This window comes from Artemia franciscana, chromosome 4 (assembly GCF_032884065.1).
Source record: "Artemia franciscana chromosome 4, ASM3288406v1, whole genome shotgun sequence".
Classification (NCBI taxonomy): Eukaryota; Metazoa; Arthropoda; class Branchiopoda; order Anostraca; family Artemiidae; genus Artemia; species Artemia franciscana.
Genome location: NC_088866.1, coordinates 19425215 through 19439662, shown reverse-complemented (window position 1 = coordinate 19439662; position 14448 = coordinate 19425215). Strand labels below are relative to the sequence as shown.

The 14448-nt window shown below is 33.4% G+C and overlaps 1 protein-coding gene and 1 long non-coding RNA gene across 2 annotated transcripts; both read right to left on the bottom strand.

Moving 5' to 3' along the window:
- Positions 1-3002: 3002 nt before the first annotated feature.
- LOC136026106 (uncharacterized) lies at positions 3003-10597 on the bottom strand. Its single transcript, XR_010617203.1, has 2 exons — positions 10449-10597; positions 3003-3881 (listed from the first exon to the last, which is right to left on the bottom strand). It is a non-coding gene; the product is annotated as an uncharacterized LOC136026106 (long non-coding RNA).
- A 1124-nt stretch (positions 10598-11721) lies between these two features.
- Positions 11722-14083, bottom strand: LOC136026105 (uncharacterized). The gene is made up of 2 exons (XM_065702387.1): positions 12874-14083; positions 11722-11870 (listed from the first exon to the last, which is right to left on the bottom strand). Exon 1 carries the CDS (start codon positions 13441-13443, stop codon positions 12874-12876), a length of 570 nt encoding a protein of 189 aa, XP_065558459.1. The 5' UTR covers positions 13444-14083; the 3' UTR covers positions 11722-11870.
- Between the last annotated feature and the right edge of the window lie 365 nt (positions 14084-14448).

Here is a 14448-nt window from a genome sequence, read left to right as displayed (position 1 = left end):
GGCAAATCCTACCTTGGATCTTGAATGTAACTAAAAAATTTAAATAGAAGCCGAAATTGATCAGTAGCCGTACTGCTTACACATTCTTTCAAACTCGAATGTTGGCAAAATCGTTCAGCTTGTTCTTGCGCATCACCGCATCTGTTGAATAATTTAACACCGAGAGCGTTGGAGAACATTAAAGATTCGGTACAATTTTGAGATGTGTAAGTGGAGGGAGGGAAGGAAAAATATGCAAGGTACTAGGACACGACTTTATCCTAGCATTTCGGCAAAGAAAGTGTAAATTTTCTCAGCATGGATCCGACTTCATATATTGCATGCATATTTTATCTTGTGTTTATGGAGGGGGGGGGACAAAAAGATCAGGGATGGTCAAAACACAGAATTGAGTCTTATCACCGACTTTTTAGAAGTGCAAGTTAATTTTTTTAAGTCGTTATTTTAGAAGAAGAGACGAAAATACGTCAATTTCGCCTTGACCAATTTTGGCCGATTTTTTATGTGTTGTAGAATTTTTCTGGTTCAAATTATACCAAAACCAAAACTATTATAATTTGTTTGCAGTGCCTCTTAAAATTAATTTAGATTAACTGTACTATTATGCTAACTTTGTATAAGGCTAAGGCTGTCAATCAAACATCTTTTAGTGGTAAACTTTTTGTTATTTCACAATCTGTATAGGTATCTATTTAGTTTATATTTCTATTTGTTTAATTATCTTCAATGTATTTAATTTGCTTTTTATGATAAGAACTCTTCATTGTAAATTTTTTGTAAAGAAAGGGCAATTATGAGATGTTTATTTGTTGCTAGTTGTATTCACCCTTAAAAATTTTTTTTTCCTATGGAAATTTTTCCGCATGGAAAATATAGCAGCAAAAAAAGAAAAACTGACTAATAGAAATAATGAAGAAAAGAAAGGAATTTTAGAAAATTTTACTTGTATTCCAAAATATAGGCAGACTGTATCATGTAGAATATCATACGTTTTATCAAATTTTATTTATTTTAATTTGTGTTTTTTTTTCATATTTTTCAGGTTGAGCTGTCGTAGCGGGGGAAGAGAGCAGTTATCGAAATAATTTGAAAATTAAAATTTATGGTACCCTTACCTTAGAAGAGTTGCCCTATTATGAAAATGCAAAGAAATTACAGTCTGTGACTGATTAGGACGAGCAACTACTTCCAGTTGACTTGGTCTGTTACCAACCCTAGGTGATACTTGCTAAAAGGTAGGAAGCGGGGCAGTGGATTTGTCGGCTGGTCATTTTAACAAAGAGTGATCTTGCTATTGAAATTACATAATTCTTTGTTTTGGCCGACTATAAACTGACTTTGCTTCATACATTTACGTCAGCGTGTTAGCCTTAATAAAAAAAAAAATATTCTATTCTTCTATTTTAGTATTTTTACTACTATTTATTGACTGTCTTTACGTTAATGCCCCACTCTTTACGTTAAAGTCTGACTCTTTGTCACAGTTCAACTTTTTAAAACAATAAAAACTTTAGCATAAGGAACGGGGCGTTAAGGAGGGGACAGCCCCTTTCATATACAGAATAATTTCTTTTCGCTTTTTTAAAAATTTCAAATTTTTTTATTTCATAAAAAGACAGTACTTATAAGAAAGAAATTCGGTAGTGATTTAGAAAAATACCAAAATATTTGAAAATTAGTTTGTTTTGTTAGATAAAATCCACTTGCTACGCGATTGAGCTTACAGGTTTGAACTCAACCTTGCAGTTACTACAAACGATGATTCGATATTTTGACAAGGAATTACTACAATTCAAAAGCCTTAAAGAAGAAAACCAAAAGTTTCAAGTCTAGTAAATATCGGTGTTCGAAATCAGACTAGCTTCAAAAATCAAATATTTTTGAAAAGACTGGAGTATGAAAATATGGAGGACTTGGTGTCGTCTAATGTAAATACTTTCGGTTTGTTAAGTGTGCACAGATAGAAGTGTATGAATACCTTTATCCTTCAATGTCTCAGTGACAGCCAAGAAAAAAAAAACTAGTTGTGGCAATACAGCTTTAATTTCTGATATTTTTGGGATACACTTGGCAAGTCTTATGACCAAATTAGAAGACATTCCAAGGCTAGAGCTTTCAGCAGTACCCATGCATATTTCAACCCTTAAGCTATAAAAAAGGTAAAGAATACGACATTAGACTTTACAGTCCGTACCGGCGGTGCTGATCTCCGTTTCTTGGCCCTTCAGCCAGGAAAAGCAATGGGGGGTTGGGGAAATACAAAAAGCTGAAGATTGCTTTAGGGGTAGATAAAAACACATCACGAAACTTCAACCAGATTACATATTTATTTATAAACATATAAACTACCTTTATAGGAAATAATTAATATTTAAAGACCGTGTTATTCTGCGTAGCGGTACAATTTTTTATTTAGCTATTTTATTTTAGCAATTAGCTATGTTGCATGGGCACTTAGCTATATTACTTACCAATTTTGTTATTAAAAAATAAAATAAAAAAAGCTAGTGATTACATTGTCAAAAATATGAAAGCAAGGATTGCAAGTGCATAAATATTCATGAAGCAGGCTTGAAAAAATAATTAAAATAATAATAATAATATTATAATAATAATAATAATTATTATAAAAATAATTTGATAAAAATAAAAATATGAAAGCAAGGATTGCAAGTGCATAAATATCCCTGAAGCAGGCTTGAAAAAAATAATTAAAATAATAATAATGATATTATCATAATAATAATAATTATTATAAAAATAATTTGATAAAAATAAAAATATGAAAGCAAGGATTGCAAGTGCATAAATATCCCTGAAGCAGGCTTGAAAAAAAAATAATTAGAATAATAATAATAATATTATTATAATAATAATAATTATTATAAAAATAGATAAAAATAAAAATATGAAAGCAAGGATTGCAAGTGCATAAATATCCCTGAAGCAGGCTTGAAAAAAATAATTACGTTAGGGGTAGAGAAAACACATAATAAGACTCCTTAGAAATTTCATCATGTGTTCACTAGCAAACCACATTGAAATATCTCTTACCTTTGTTGTAATCTTGGGCTGAGGCAACGTAACTCACAGAAGGATGATTTGATAACTTGATACTAGCTTTCTCATATACTTGTATTTCAGAATATTAAAAGGTTAAAAACAGAAATAGCAGCAAAAGCCTTATATTGTTCTTCAGTTTTATCTGCCAGTCAGGGAGACTCAAAGATGAATTTTATTTACATTTAAATGCTTACTTAACACCAACCACTGACCAAAATAAGGGCAATATTAATTTCTAAATCAACTGAACTTGCTAAATCACATATGAGGGGTTCAGAAACCAAATTGACAAAAAACATCCAAAAAGGACCAAATGATACAACTTCTTGCTAAAAAAAAACTTGCTAGCAACGACTTTTCTACTAGCGTTTCATAACTACTAGCAACGTTTTGCGATGATTTACTACATAAAGTTTCAAGGGTCACCAACTAGTCCAGTTAGTATTTCATTTCTTTGTCAAAATTGGCAATAAAACAGCATAGAAAGATACTAGTTGGTCCATTGACATCGTCGATGATTCCTTCAAGACATTGCTTTATAATTCATTAACCTCCAGGGTCCAATTTCCTCTTCCTGTTGAGGTATTAAAACTAGGAGCAACGATCTTGGATCTGTACTCTTTTCTTAAGAAAGACATAAAGTCCATAGCGGTCATCCCATTAACTAAAATTTGACCATCAGTTTTAAATTGTATAGTTTTAGATAGACTGGATTCGATATTTGACAGCATGTTTCATTCCTTCTAAGAAACATGCAACGTTAGGACTAAAGTCACTCCAGGTGCTTGGGGAAGTTTCTCCAACACGAAGAAAAATACCTAAAAAAAAAAAATTATAACAGTTGGGCTATAACAACCGGGTGACAAATTGTTTTTTTGTTTTTGCTTTTTCAGCAATGCCAGTTAACGTACTCAATTGTTGGTTCAGTTTTTCAACGTCTATACCATTTTCAAAGAACTCTTAGAGAACTTTCAAAATTGGTTTCCCTTCTGATTACTATAAAATATAAAAACAAGTTTTTTCAACTGAAGTCGTCATTCACTCATCAGTCTCTACCCAGGAGGGCAGCGAAAGTTATCAACAAAAATAGCGACTTTGGAAAGTATCAAGAAACAAAAGAAGAGCAATAGGAAGAGAAAAAAGTTCGATCAAAGAAATATTTCTTCCATTAACCTAATTTTTTATACTAAAGTATTTATACTATTAAAAGAGCTTTGTAATCTAAATAAACGGTCTTTGTGTTTCAGAAGTCGTTATTGAGGAATTGTGACAAAAAGTCAGAAGGAGGAGTCAATCTCCTTATATACGGAATGGTGACTGTTCGTTTTCATTTTTAACGTTGATCCTGACTTTTAGTTGAAAAAAACCTGTTTTTTTATATTTCTGGTCAATTTTCAAACAATGACGGGAATCAGACCACCCGCCCCCCTCCACAAAATTCCTCCATAGAAATATTCTTCCGTATTCTCACGTAAAACACCCACTCCCCGTAAAATTTCCCGTGGACAGTTAAATCATCACTGAAAATACCCCAGAAAATTTCTTGGGGGAAATTCTTTTTGGTTTTTCCAATCGGGCTGGGAGTCCCGCCTTCCGTGAATTTTTTTCCCCTAGAATCGCCCTCCCCCCTCGATGAAAAGTTGCTTCCGTGAAAAATTCCCATGGAGAATTTCTCCAGCGAGAAATTCCCCATGAAAAATTTCTCCCACGACAAAATCCCCCATGAAGAATCCCTCTTGCAAAAAATTCCCCTCACGAAAAAATCTTCCTTAAATATAAAATTGAGTGGGCAAAGAGAAAGTTATACCAAATAAACAGAATTTCATATAGAACTTCTGGCAAACACCCCCAGTGTAAAAATGTCCTCTGGAAATATCATCCCTGGAAACTTCCCTCCATGGAAAATTTTCCCCTTGAAATACCCCCCCCCCCCCAAAAAAAAAAAAAAATATCCCTAGGTTTCCCAATAACAAACGTTATATGCAAACATCCGGTGAATCGCGTATCTTATAACCCTTACCCAAGAAACTACGTGATTGATAGGACCTTTCAACTATGCTTAATCAGATACCTTTCCTAGAAATGACATGAAGAGGGACTAGTTACCTTTCAATGTTTTTTTTTGTCACCTAAAAACAGCACAAGATCTTTTGATTTCTGTTCAAGTGAGCCCCTTCTAGATCCTCTAGGACTCAAAACAATCACTCCACAAAAAAAAAGAAAAGAAAACACGCATCACGGTTCTATCGTCTAGAAAAAATTCAACATTTCGTGATGTTGAACTAGATACCGCCACATCAGGGTTACCTGACACGCTGAATCGGATGATATGATTTTCATTAACATCGACTGACTTTTAGGGTGTCTTTCCCCCTTTTTCAAAAATCAGGATTTCGTGATGTGGAACTAGAAACCGCTACATCAGGGTTACCTGACACGCTGAATCGGATGATATGATTTTCATTAACATCGATTGACTTTTAGGGTGTCTTTCCCCCTTTTTCAAAAATCAGGAGAATTTTCAAGACAATTCAAGAATTGACTGCTCTAGAAAATACGGTAAAATAGTCCCTAACCAAGAAAACTAATCCAAATTATGGTGATTCCTGGCCTTTTTTCTGGTCTTCAATCGAACACTTTTTTCTGGTCTCTAATCTAACGCTAAATCTGAAGGTATGATTTCCATTTAGATTCTTTGATTTTTAAGGGGTTTTTCCTCATTTTTCAAAATTGTGTAAATTTTTTTAGGCTTATAACTATTCATAGGTAATGTTAAACTTACTGAACATTGCACATTTAGCATCAGCCTGAAAATTCAATTCCTTTATTGTATTTATTGATTTATAGTCATCAATATTGTTTTTTGCGATTTTGGTTAATATTGAGACGAGTCACTCTTTTTTTACAGTTCGTTACCACGATCTTTTTCACAGTAGGTATCAGGAGAGTTCATTGCTGCTCAATTACTCCCTTTCTCCCATATGCCACGGGACCACCATTCCAGGATTGATATTGACATATTATACAACTTTAATACACCATATCTTTAACAAAAGCAATTTCCCTCGACAAAATAAAGTTAAAATTCTATCCGAAAAAGAAACCCTTAAAGATGTAGCAAAATGTACATTTTGATAAAACAATAATTTTTCATAAATAAATAAATGACTAACAGACTGTTTTACTCATAATTGAAAGGATTGCGTTTAAAGATTAAAATAATGATGACTATTTATGGAAAATGAAGCTAATGAAGCCAAAACGTACCTAAAATAAACTAAAGCTATATCTACTATTAAAAATGAGAAAATGTCAGCATTTAAAATATGATTTTTACTGGAATGAAATGGTTTGTAATAATCTAAATTTGGAGGTTTGAAGAGGCAGAGAAGGCATTCCTATTGTGCCTGTTTTAAGCATTTTTTCACAATTACTTTTGATTTTAAACAAGCAACAAGAACGAGAAGTTTTCAAATCGCAAAACTTTTTAACCATTTTTTCGTAATTTCTTTTGTAAGTTTTTTTTTACAGTTTTTGCTTCTATATTCCTGTGGATAAACTATATCAATGGGATTCCTTTTTTGACACATGAAACGAAGAAAAAAAAATAAATGAAAAATAAAATCAAATAGCCACAATCGATTCGATTAGATACCAAATACCCTTCATTGCTAACAATTATAAGCTGAATGATAAAATTCTGTTTGATCCATCCCAAAAATCTCAGCAAAAATCTCAGCTAAATTTAAAAAGCAAATATTAAAGATTGTTTGCTAAAATTTTGACTATTCACCATTGATGATGGAAAATTAAATTATTTGATCTTCTTATTTGGGTGTTTGTTTTTCTGCCCCTGTGTCTGGGATGGCCTCCCACGCCCCTCCTGGCCAATATTTATATATTTACTTATCTTTTATGAGTTTTTTTCTATTTTGTTTGTCTTTTACTGTATTATATTTTGAAATCATTATTACGATGAGATGTTGATGTTTTTTCTTATGTTTTTGCACGTCCCAGCCTTACGAGCTCTGCTCTCTGTTGGGGTATAATATTGTTTGTGTATTTTTTGATTTGAATAAAGAAAAAGTTGAGTTGAGTTGAAAGTTGAGTAGCCGAGAAAAATGATGGTAGTGTCAGCCAGAGGCGTTACTAGCCAGAATGTTTGGGGAGAGGATATTGATTGATTTTACCTACTGGCTGATAATTTATACCGACTATTTTCACCACTAATCAACATAATGTACCTTTCTAATAAGAAAAAGGGGATCACAATTCAGCCTAAAGAATCATATAATATAAGGAAGAATAGCTGCTTAGTTCTTTTTCACATAACAGCCCAAAATAAGATGAGATGTCGCATCATTCAACGGGCTGGCTCCAGAATTAGCAATTGCCTCTGAATAACACGCAGGCGGACGTCTAGGACGGTGTTTAAGTTGGAACTCGTCATTGGATATTGAACCAAAGTTTTCCGCTACTGCTTTCGCTGCCTTAATTTGCCTCCTTATCTGATCCGGGTCTTCGAGGAGGAAATCTAAGATATCAGGTGTCGCCCTGAGATTTTCATTAGCAGTCATCAGATTGAGGTGTTCAGGCTGCAACTTTTCTACAAGAACTATCGTCCTTAGCACAACCTGACGCAGGAACATAATAAAGTCAAAGTAAATAATAAAGTCAAGCGTCAGAATAAAGTCAAAGTAGGTTATGCGACGCTGCAGAACATTAGCTTTTTCTTTTATTATTTTGTCCTCATTTTGTTCTTTAAGCTCTTTGAGAGCCTCCACAATAGTGTCTAGTCTGTTTTACAATGCTATCAAACTTTTTCAGATGTAATCTGAAAAATAAGTGCCTCTTTGCTTACGGCATCCTTTTATAAAAACTCTAGAATCTTGTCGGCAAGTTCTTAACTGGTAACTTTTTCAACTGGTACCATGTCTAAAAGTCTCTGCTGAATGGTGCCATCGCAGTCAACATACCTGACACTAATAACAAGCCTTTCTTCTTGCGCAGAGTCTAGTGTGTTATCTGCGATAATTAAATACACACCAGTATTTTTCACATCAGTTACAATTGTGCGCTTGATTTCGTTATCCAGTACCTCAATGAATTGGCTTTGCAAAACACCACTAAGATAGTTCACCGTACTCCTTTTCATCATTTTTTCACAAAACCAGTTACTGAAATGTAGATCGTAGCGAGTAACGAGGTTAACAATTTGACGGAAATTTCCATCGCTGTCATCAGCCGTGCCACGAATAGCTATCTGTTGTTTTCCTAGTGTTTTTACTATATCCATAAGAACCTTGACCCCTCGTCAGTTTTCAGTTAATTCCTTTTCTTGCTGGCTTTTCAAGGCCTTAGTCTTTTCATTCAGCATATTTTCAATCCCGTGCTCGAGTTTGCAATAAACTACCACATCAATTACGGTTGACTGATGACCAGTGCTTTCCAAATGTTCTTTCATCTTACCAGGGTTTTCCGTCCCTCAGTTCAGAATCGTGTTCCAGGAGCACACTCCATTTTTAACCCACGCATCTTCTTTCTTTTCGCGCTTTGGTCCAGTAGGAAACAGCAAGCACGCGAAGCAGTGAAGATACAGTGAAGAATTTGGAATTGGAAATTCTTGATCTTTGATAAAATTATTTGAGCAAGAATTTCGACTTATAATATATTGGGATGAAAGAGCAAAGCTATCTATGAACAATTTCTACACGATAAGCTTTAATATGTTCCATTTTCTTCATTTAACCAAATGAAAAATTGTGGTGCCATACGTAAAATCAGGAAATTCATGGTAAAAACGTTGCATTAACCAACCAAGATTAAAATTTTGGTAAACCTCATGTCATTATTTTCATTTCCTTTATTTAACCGAATAGAGTATAGTGGCACCAACCGTAAAATCACTGCACAAGATGGTAAAACCGCTAAATTTACCGATCGAGATGGATATATCTTCAGTATCTTCATGTTCTTTATTTAATCAAATAAAGAACCAAATAAAGATGGTATCGTCAATGTGATTTGACGGTACCATCCGTCTAATCACAGAAGGAGTCGGTATTACTGCTGCGTTTACCGATTAAGTCCGAAATTTTTGTAAATGACATGTCCGTATTTTCCTGGTTTTTATTTAAAAAAGTCTTGCTGAAACAGAATCCCATTTTCATGTGGAAAGTTTTACATCGGAAGGATGTAAATCCTTCCCCCACCAACCACTGGGAGAGCGGCTGCAACAACGCAGGGCTTAAATATATAAATTCCAGTGATCTGAATAAAAATGACATCAAAATAAAACAAAAATGACATTTTTGAGTGTGCTTTGGCCCTCCACATCTTTGAAAAAAACAGATGATTTAGTTCTTTTTGAGGAGGCAATTTTAATATCTAAAGTAAATGGCTAACCACAATCTTTTAGAGACGATTGAGATTCAAAAATATATAAATAGAGGCCTTGCTATAAATAGAGATACTGGAGATATTTCAACAAGCCCAATTTATAATAACTTAACAATGAAAGATTCAAATAAATTTTTATCAGTTTAAACTGAAACCACTTGTCCACATTTTCAATGAAAATTGAGTCTATAGACAAGCTAAATCTATTGCTAAGCAAAGAATTTTGCAAAACCAATTGATGAATGGTCGTTTATTTATTCTGGTTTGTTTGATTCAGTGTGTATTTGTCTTGTGTCAAATTTACTTCAAAGGCTAGATTTTTTTTTCTTTCTTAGAACTGAGGACGACTTTGGCAGAGGTCCGTATTTTTTAATTATAATATATTTTTTTTCTTTGTTCCATATGTCATGTATAGCCAGAGTGGTCTTAGAATGTGTTTGTTCCTTTTTTGGTAAAACCAAATTGTTTTTCTTTTAAATCAAAATCGCCAATCATCAATAGATCATCCGTTGTACTCGCAATTTATCAACAGTGTTCACCCTTTTAAATGCATCATTTGTTTTAATAGCAAATCTGAAATGAAATGAACTCCACTTTTAGGCTTACATTAGTTCCAACCCCCCCTTCCGTTAGTTTACTGCCATAAAAAATTATTTTAAATCGCGATTTGTTCAATTATGTACGTTCTACAGCCCTATTGGTTGTAGTGCCAATTAAACTACTACGAAAGAACAGATAATTGTTATTCCAAAAGTTTAAAGCGTAAAATGAATATTAAACATCATATACATCAACAATAAGAATAAAAAAAAATTTGTTTTTGTTATTCTTAATATAGTTTTTAGGTTTAAAAGTTTTATTCTAATTTTAAGATAAAAGGCAAAATTGAAAATTTTTGGAAACATTCGATCAGTTTGAAAAAAAAAACAAAAAAAAACTTCAAGATAAAGATCAAAGACGAATCAATATTTGTTTAGGTTGTATACCTGAATTCTTCTTTTCTTTCGTTTGCACCTCGATTTGAGATTGTAGCTTTGCAAGTTCCAGCTGTTGCCTTTCTGCAAATGAGCACATTAAGCCTAAATGATGACGGGTTGATTCTTCTTCATGTTTTTCAACTGTATATTGCGTCCCCCAAAAGAAAATGCTTCAACCTTAAAATGCAAACAAGACGTCAATCCAATTTCAGTATTGCGACAATAATTTACTAAAAACATTCCCCTACCGTAGTGAGTAAATGTGGTTTTTCATCAGTAATGAAACTAAGCAGTAAGAAATAAGGGTATCTTTTAAACAGATTCCGAATGCAATAATTGCTAGTATCACAAATTTCCCCCAGCCAACCCCCTGCCTCCTAATGGTGCCAACTATAAGATTACACTGCAACCAATATCAGCTAATTCACAATCTTTCTCTTGATGATTAGGAGAGAGTTATACAGTTATCCTCCAATGAGCTATGGTCTCTGGTTCAGGTCCTCCGAATGTGGTGGTCAACCATTCCTGCCATATACCTCCCTAGGCAGAGGCAGATCTAAGTCTATGTAAGTAGGTAATTTACCATATTTTGTTTCAGATTGGCTGGATTTGGCCTGATGCACAACTATTGATAAGCCCAAACCGAAAATTTACTATTTTCATTAAAAACATTTCTAAGGACTTCTTTTCTTTACGGAGTGCAAGTTACAGCCATGTATAGATTAATTTAGAATGTTGTTATTTTTTATTTGACAAACTTTTTTACGCTCTGGTCCATTCTGAGAGTGGAAGGTTGAGAATTTGGTCTTCTCGTTGATACCATGCATCTCAAGCAAATTCGTCAAAAATTAATAACACAATTTGGGACTGCTACCCAGATCTTCCGTAGCTGGTCAAACAAACAACAACTTCCACAATTCACAACAAGGCTTTCTTTTTTTTGACAGGTTTGGAATCTGGTTCTTGCTTGAAATTATTATCCACTGCCCATATACAACGTCAGGCCCAACTGGGACAACTGGGCCAAGCAATTTAGGGTTTCTTTGTTATCAAAAAGTGTTTATAAGAAGCTTAACGGTAAGTTTAGTAGGCAAAATAAGAAAGAAAAGAAAGCCAGTTTTACTTATAGAACCAAATTAGTAGAAAACCAAACCAATTAGAAGAAAAAAAACCGATCTCGAAATTTTACGTGCGATTTAGATTTAATGTAGATTAAATTCATTTAATCTTACAAAGTTTTATGTGTGAGAACTACATATGCGTCTGCATCTACATTACCTTGACTCCACATTCGACTTTTTCAAAGCTGCAGTTCACAGTCAAAGCTGGGCATGACTCTTTAATATGAGTTTCTATACCTTCTTCAGTGAGGCCTGCAGTTTCACAGCCCTGGGGACAAGCAATGAAAGTAAGAGAATGTTTTCCATTATCCTAAAAATGGAAAAGTCTTACAAAGGTGTTTTTGGATGTAAAAAAAATGCGTTCAATAGACCATTTCCCGTTATGGATGAAAAGTTGTCAATAAAATATCTTTGATTTAAGAATATTTAAAATATATTTTTTTTCCTTTGCTACAGAAGACATTATAATTAGCCATTACATCACCAGCAGGGTTAGATATAAAGTAAATTTCAAACAAATTATCTATTTCTAAAATAAAAATTTTTCGTATACATAACTTTGAAACTAAAAATTAAAATTAAAATGTTTTTGAATTTAAATAAAACAGTCTGAAAATGGACCTCAATTTCAACTATATACATCCTTTCTTAGAAGAAACTAACAGCCAAGATTACTGTTTAGAACAATCTAAATAGCAGACAAAAACAAAGTTAATTGTCACATAATGCAAGTTATTAGCATATTAGTGTAACCATTTAAGTTGTACAGCATTGTTGAGAACTCAGGATCAACTCTAAGACAAGGACTGTAGTTGACTGGCTTTAGAAACATACAGGAATATAGAATTGTTTCATTTGATTTAGAGAACGTCTGCAAAAAAATGAAAATCAATAGTCTATTTCATGAAGTTAGGTACTATAAAAGCCTATTAAAAATCTTAAAATCATTTCAATGAAGTTTAGATACTCTAAAAATTTTGTTTAGTCCGTCTAAAATACTTTATTTGGTTACCAAAAAAAAAAAAGTCCGTAAATTTTACAAACAATATAAAGAACACTTGAGAAAATTCTGAAATTTAGTGAGGATTAAGGCCAAAAGATAGTGGCAGTTTTTCTCCAAATGACCAATTTTTCCAAAAATGTGTCGAATGATTGATTTTTTAATAATAACATATTTAAACAGCTAATGTAATTGAAAATATCCTTATCCAGTCAAAAATCGAAGGAAACTTGATTGTTTTCAAGGAATACTAACGAAACAAAATAATACAACTGTGGCCTAACAACAATAAAAAGAGGAAAAAATAACTTACTCAGATTTCTTTAGAGCCACCTAATGAGTCGTCAGTTACCACAATGGCTTTGTTTAAACATTCTGGTGCAGCTAGTAATAGAATGTTGTCAGTACGGTCTTGGAATACATCCATGGAAATAGGCGACTGCACCGTGCCTTGATGTTCAACATGAGGTATTTCAGGAGCAAGGGTGTCTTGAATAATTTCAGGGTTAACAACTGGTTCGTCCAAGTGTTCCCGTGGGCTCGCTGTTGCAGCAAACTCTACTGCACCTGATATTTCAGGAGACGAACACGAGGACATGTTGAGCTGGGTAGGAGGTTTCTGCAGTTCAATCAGTCCATCAGTGTTTAGGTAAGAGCCACATACAACAACGTTTTGATTTTCTGTCGAAACATTAGTAGTCTTGATTGTATTCTCCTCTGTATTTGCAGCCAGAACGGGGTTAGCAGCCAGAATTGCAATAATTTGTTCAAGTTTCTCCTCTATTTTATCTAATCGAGAGACCGAGCTCTCAAAAAGGTCTCTTTTAAACTGAAATACAGGAATAACCCTTAGGAAAGCAACATATCGAAGCCAAATACACATTGCCTTAATAAAAACTCTTGAATATGAATAAATAGAAAAAATTTAATACATGACATCCTACTAATTCAGTCATTAAAATTTGTCTACCCTTGACTTAGCAATCAGTCATTAGAAACCAGCACATTTACTTTTCTTAAGAGGGGGGGGGGCAAAATAAAGTTATTTAATATTTTTACCAAGAGTAGAAAAATGTACTTTTGGAAGCAACCCACACCCAAAAGCCGACTTCTTCACCCTCTTCCACTTCACTGCGTATGAGCCTGAATAGAAACTTGCATGATATTTGTTTTTAGTTAAAGAGTTCGTTGATACAAAATGTTTGAAACACCTTTTCTTTTCCATTCTTAAGAATACTCTACAAGCAACTTAAATCCTTATAGTTTGCTGTAAAGATTTGCAAGAAATCCATCCCAGTACCCCATCAGTTCAGTCATTTAGCCAGCAGTTGTTAATTTAGAATTGGATTCAAATTAAAATCTTTTGTCCAAAATTGCTGATGTAGTTTTACTGCATTAGATTGCTTTTCTTTTTGGATCAGTTTCATCAATTAAATCATTGATGAACGTTTTACAAAACAAATGTCTCGTAAATTTAATCCTTTAGTCATGATAATCCTTCTGACTAAGCCCTATCCAAATATTTCTTTGTTTTTTTAACAGCTAATCTTAAAAAAGTTACAAATCCAAATTATCGCTTTTTTTAAAAAGATGGTGAAAGCAATACTCCATGTACAAAATTTTATGTTTATTAGCAAGAAATTAAAATTTCAAGTCTAGGACACTAGTGGATGATTGTTAACTATTAGGGGAAAAACTTTGTATTGGCTTTTGAAATGTGTGAGTTTCGTCCTAGACGAAGCGTCTATGCAGTGAGTTCTAGCGTACTATTTTATGCAACTAACCATTTGACAAGAACAATCCAAGCAGCTAGGACAAAAAACATTGAAAAGACATCTGGATTAATAATAAACACAAATGAAGAACGAAAATTTTACACGTAAAAAAC